The sequence below is a fragment of the Varanus komodoensis genome, unplaced genomic scaffold (genome assembly GCF_004798865.1).
Source record: "Varanus komodoensis strain SLA01 unplaced genomic scaffold, ASM479886v1 scaffold5, whole genome shotgun sequence".
Classification (NCBI taxonomy): Eukaryota; Metazoa; Chordata; class Lepidosauria; order Squamata; family Varanidae; genus Varanus; species Varanus komodoensis.
In genome coordinates, this window is record NW_025336087.1 from 9186554 (window position 1) to 9192784 (window position 6231).

At 45.4% G+C, this 6231-nt stretch overlaps 1 protein-coding gene across 1 annotated transcript; it reads right to left on the reverse strand.

The window, feature by feature from the left end:
• Positions 1 to 780: 780 nt before the first annotated feature.
• On the reverse strand, positions 781 to 4409 carry LOC123031303 (interleukin-6 receptor subunit beta-like). Its single transcript, XM_044446120.1, has 4 exons — positions 4345 to 4409; positions 3143 to 3295; positions 1879 to 2022; positions 781 to 881 (listed from the first exon to the last, which is right to left on the reverse strand). The coding sequence occupies exons 1-4, from the start codon at positions 4388 to 4390 to the stop codon at positions 781 to 783; spliced, it is 444 nt and encodes a 147-aa protein (XP_044302055.1). The 5' UTR covers positions 4391 to 4409.
• Between the last annotated feature and the right edge of the window lie 1822 nt (positions 4410 to 6231).

A 6231-nucleotide genomic window follows, 5' to 3' on the forward strand; every position in this document is an offset into this window, starting at 1 on the left:
GCATTTACCACTCCACCATTGGCACTCCAATGGCATTAAAAGCAAGGAGGAGTTGTCTGTGGGGGATGGGACAAGCACCCCATTTCCCCATTCCCCTTCTCCCCACACCCCAGAAGTCACATGGGGCTCCTGATGCTGGCATGGGCATTTATCCCTCACTGGTACCAGCTGAGGGTTTTTTTTTTTTTTTTTTAATTGCATTGACAAAGGAAGGGGAAAGGAGAAAAACTCTCTTTACTTTGTTGGTGTCAGCAAGAGGTTAATCCACAGTGGATCTTGGCTCTCCTTCCAGATCGTACTGTTGTGCTTTACAACACAATCCTATACAGGTCTCTTTAAACCAGACTCTCATTAACTTCAGTGGTGCTTAGTTTCCGATTAGTTGGAGCAGAATGGCAGTGCTAACGTTTTTATAGCTGTGTGGTAGGTTCATGTTAGTCATATTTTACATAGGAGGAAACCCCCCTAAAAGATTGTGAATTGACAACAGCAAGTGGTTTGTTCCTGGGAAAGCTGAGATGGAGTCAACAGCTTTTGAACCATCAGATAATGTGTGCTCCAGTCAGGCACAAAGAGAGACCATGATTTTAAAGAACTTTGCCACATTTTGGACTCCGGTGCTTATGCTTGGAACAGGCAAAACATTTTTGCCTCCAGGGGATGCATTCAGTATAGGTGAAATTGCAGGCTGCACACACAGCAACTTAGACAACTGAATAATATGGCTGAATGAATGAGAACATGCATGGCCAGTCAATAATGTCCATGCCACGAAACCCCTTACCTTTTAAACATTAGGGAACAAAGTATGACAGCAATAGTTAGGGCCAATATGATGCCAAGACAAAAGCCAGCAATGATTCCTTCCAGTTCCCCTTGATCTGGAAAGAAAAAAATAGGTTAAAATAATCTAGTAATTTAAGGTTAAAATAAAAATAATAAATAATCTAAGGTTCTAAATAATCAAAAGGTAATCTAAGTAATAAATAATCTAAAAATGCATCCTGTGGGTTAGAGTAATCCAAATAACCAAAACTGGGACTTTGATCCTGGCAACATATTAACCCTTTCCTCGCCCGTCCATGCACTGAGATAATGGTTGAGAGGGCCTGGCCCAACGTGCGCACCCTCTTGGCTGGGCTGGAGGGCGTCTGTTCCACAGTGGCATCTCCTGCAGAAAGCTCTCCCCAAGTCCAGTCTTGTCTCATGCAGTCTGGATTTTCTTTTTGTCTTTTGCAGCAGTCAGTTTTTGTTTTTCTAGAATAGTAAAAACTCCTGGATTGTTTTAATCCAGAGAGCTCTGGCTGTTGAGTGGTATGGAAATTAATTAAAACAAACAAACAAACAAACAAATGAATAAATAAAATTGAACTTTTCAGTGTTGTTTTATGTTATTGCAATTATTTATGTTATTGGACTGCATCCAGTGGTGGCTTTGCTATATCTGGAAGGGCTTCTACCCTGGCAAGTTAGGGCAGCTGGATTTTGTTGATCCCTCACCACACCCAGGGGGATTCCTAAAGGAATCGCATCCTTCAGGAGCAGTTGGGGTTGGGGCAGGGGCCTTAAGTGATTTGCTAAGACCAGTTGACCCACTGGGTTACATCTAACATCACATCAGTGGAAGTCTGCTAGCCTACTGGGGCAACCCGCTCCAGGCACTCCCCACGGTAGCCCTCTAGGCTTCTTGAAAAAGTTTTTCAACACTCTGGAGTAGCTTCTATGGAATGGAGAAAACTTTCTCCTAGTTCTGCTGTGGGAAGCTGTTGGATCTAACACATTATTGTTTGATAATGTGAGCATCCTGGTAATATCTATATTGGAGTGCAGGATAGGCCTTCCACAAGTAAAAATAAATACATTAAAATGTAGCAATACCATATCTCAGCGTAGTGAAATATTGAAGCTGGCTTTGAGCTCCTTCTCCCTTCCCGGTGACTCCTGAGATGCGTACACTGTAACGAGTTTTTGCCTTAAGTTCTTTCAACTGGTATTGCTTAGCTGAAGAATTGATGGCAACATCTGTGATGCAAGAGGGCAAGAAGCAGTAAGTGAGCGACAGCCAAATGAATGAGCAGAATGTCAGAATGCAATATTGTAATATTTCTGTAAGGTAATATGCGAGTGACATTCTTTGTTCCCACCAGAATTCACAAGTAATGAATGAATTTGGAACTGCTACAGCTGAACCATGAAAACATGATGTTTGTGTCTAATGGATTAACCCAAGTATATTGACTTGCCAAAAGGGTGACCATTTTGGACTAGGGCCATGACAACAGAGGTGTGTGGGGAGTAATCTCTGCACTAACCTTAGGAACCTAAGGATCTAAGAAAGCCATGCTGGATCAGGAGCATGGCCCATCCCGTCCAGCACTCTGTGCACATGGTAGCAAACCAGCTGCCCGCAGGATCCCTCAAGCAGGCGGGGTACATGTGACCTTGCCACATCCACATGTGCAGATCTCTCCCTGGAGGTGAGCTTAAAAGGGGATCTGACAAATTCACAGGAGGAGCTCTCGCACCCATCCTGCCTGAGGGATCTTTTGGGCCGCTGGTTTGACCTCTGCAAATGGAGTGCTGGCCTGCTGGACCACTGGGCTGATCCAGCATGGCTGCTCTTATGGTCTTTCTAACATGTTGTATAGTGTGCTGGCATTTTGCATAGAAGGGCAGTCTAAACACCTCTGAAGTAAACATTGGCAATGCCCATTTTGTCTGTATTTTCTCCCTCCACGTGTAATAGCAGCTTGTGCGAGAGAGACTTCATATAGCATCTAAATCGTTCAGTCACACTTGGAACTGAATGTATCTTTTTGTAAGAGAATGGGAAAGAGCAGATCTAACGGCCTGCTGCCTCGCTGGTTTCCTGACTTTCCCCCCTCCAGCCCCCACCCCCAGGCACACACAGAGAGGGAGAGAGACCTCCATGGTTCCAGTGGAACATCCTTCCACTGTCTTCTGCCCCTACTAAGCTCCAATTCGCCTGTGGGGAGAAGATGCCATTGGCCAAAACAGCCAAAAAGCTAAAAACATGCACATAATTTCTTCCAAGATTTCAACTTAGAGGCACGCTTTTGCCTGTGGACTAGATAGATGATAACTCTTCTGATGATAATAAAAGTCAATAGAGTGGTCTTACCAAAAGAGAAGTTTTTCAGGATTTCTGTGTAGTGAATTCTGTAAGCCCGAAGGAATCCGAAACACTCGTCTGCAGATATCGCCACCCATTTCACGACAGCTGAATGCTTTGTCACAAGCGGGATTGTTACATTGGCCGGCGCTACGCTGGGGACTTGAAAGGAGATTCCAGTTCATGTTTCCGTCCCCAAAACTCACAGCAGCACCTAGGCGTATTTCCCGCCCTGCCATGCGTTGCAGCTAGTGGACTGCATTGCTTCTGTGTTTGCGTCCATTTTTGCCTACTGCATCTGCGTCTCTTGGATTGTGATTGTCATCCTATCCCATTGACAAACTGGTTGGTCCCAGACCAACACAGACAGTGGCCTCCGCCTGGGCTGGACTGGCCGATCTATTCCTGTAGGCCGGACCCGGCAAAGACCCCCCCCGCCACTCTCTTGATAGTCCCACCACCAAGCTGCTCCCTTCGTGAAACAGTCCATTTGTGTTTTGACGTTAGTTTCCATTCTTAGCGGATTGGCTCACTGATTTTCATAAGCAAAAAGAAATTGAAAATGAGAAGACCAAGGATTTATGCTTTAGTAATAAAACACAGATAATAACAAGCAGCTTATGTACTTCAGACACAGAGATTATTTCGACATTGCATTTTTACATTGCATTTATATCTCATCTTGTTTCCTCTTGTGAGGAACCCGCTATAGCTTACATAGCTGTTTTAATCTTGCAACAACAGCCCTGTGAGGTAGGCTAAGCCATGGAGCATAACAACCTTTGTCATACATGTTCCCTCACTCTCTTTTGCACAGCCCCAAACCAGCCCATTACACGACAGAGGACTGGTTGTGACATCTTACTTGGACTGTGTTCTCTCACTGTAATGGCAGCTTTGCTGGGATTTATTAGAAATAATGAGCGCAACCCAGTTTCAGACTGCATAGAAGGAAAAGTTTCCTCATTGTCAGAGCAATACAACAGTGGAACCAGCTGCCTAGAGAGGCGGTGGGCTCTCCCACACTAGAGGCATTCGAAGAGAAACTGGACAGCCATCTGAGTGGGATGGTGTAACGTGGTGTCCTGCAACAGCAGGGGGTTGGACCCGATGGCCTTCATGGCCCCTCCCAACTCTGCTATTCAATGATTCTATGAAAAACAAGATTTTTTTCAGAATAAAAAAATAAAAAGATACTGCTAGGAGAATACCTCCTTCTGTTGCATAGTAAGTCATGGCTAGAGTCCGTTCATTCATCCTGAGGCCCTTGCATGGATAGTCAAATGCATGTACGATTATTTTATATAACTTACATAGTTGGAGGTTATCTAGAAAACAGATACAAAAATAATATTTGCAAATATATAGTCAGAAACGATACAATTTTGGAAAAAATAAGATGCATTTTACAAATTTGTCAGGTTCCTATGAAATTTAAGTGCATCATCACCATCATCATCATCAAGAAAAGGTAAGATTCCCATTTCAGCTCACACCGCGGGGCTGGTGGCAGTGGCCTTCCCTGCCACTCTGTCCCCAGGATGGTCCCTCCTGTCCTCCCAAAGCTACACCAAGGGCCTGTGCCTCTGTGGAATTTTACGGATGCTGCTCTCCCCATTCCCACCACAAGCACCTACATCTGCACCGAATTCATCATGCACATTCATTTGCCACCTTTGACCCTGGCTTTCAGTTGGCCCTTAAATGATGCGTGGAGTTGGTTGATCATTGAGCTGATGGCTGTATCCAGTACTACGCCTCAGACTGAACCGCTGGTCCCTCTGATCCCGTGGCCAATTGTCACTCCTGACAGCAGCTTTCCAGGTTTTTGTGACATTGCTTTCTGGCCCTACCTCGAAATGCCAGGATTTGAATTTGGGGTCTTCTGCATGCAAAGCAGGTGCAGAAGACAACCACCCCACCCCACAGCCCACCCCACGTGAGATAAACAAACGCCACAGAGACATGCGGCCTTGTCGTTCAAGCTGCGCTACGTCACGTCTGCTGAACCTCCAAGGTATGTTCTGGGAAAAGAAAATTACTTTGTGGATAGTTCATGTATGGATTTTCTGTGCGGGAACTTTCACACAGCGCAACCCGAGGGGCGTGGATGTGTAATGAAAGAAAGTCAAGGAGAAGAGGTGATGCATAATTGATAGCCACTCCGATCCGATGCCCTCCACCGGGAAGGACAGCCAGTCCCGGCTGATCTGCTTGCCAGCATCGCCTGCGCATCGCCTTTCAGTATGCAGGACAAGAGCCCCGGCTGCCTCCGCGTTCGAGGCGCCTTGCATATCCGTCAGATGAACTTTGCAGCCAGCACGAGGTCGTGCTTCGATTTCACAAGGCCGCGTTCTCAAGAAGACGAGGAGAAGCTGACTGGGTTGTGAGAGAGCCGTGAGTAAAGTTCATGGCATCGGTTGGGCACAGATGGCGGCAATCTTCTCAGCCAGGAGGTTGTTTTGATGTGTCTCAGCGTGACATCTATACCCTTTCTCCTGTGAGTTTGCTAATGGAGGAAATTGCAAATGGGGAGATGTAGCAGGTACTGCTGGTCTTGATTTAGCTGCTGTTGCTGGTATGTCTGCTGAAACAGGAATTTGTTGGTAATGAGTGGGATGACGTTGGTGAAAAGATAAATAGGACTTTGCTTCAAGGGCAGAGCAAGAGGGCTGAAGGGCACCCATGGGGGAAGAATGGGGAATATTTTCTCTCTAATCACTGGGTCTCTCTGCTGATTTCTTGGGTTTTCAGTCTTTTCGATGTTGCTTTTCCACGTATTTGGTTTTGTATATATTGCAGGATTTTGCAAGCTGTACCAAAGCAGATGGTGTGTGTCACCTTTACTTCATGGTTTATGTGTATAGTTCAGTACTGTTGTAAAACCTGTTTCTATATCCATTGTTATGAACACAAAGATTTCATCTTTTATTGAATATGCGGTTAGAGTTTACTCTTCTTGACAGCTACATCCAACCGTAACTGCTGTGAATATAATTGGACCCATTTCCACTTCTTCTTTAACAAAAGGGCTGTGTATGCCACCCAATAGCCACCCAATATAAGCCAGCAATTCTGAAAACAGCCTGCTGGGTCAA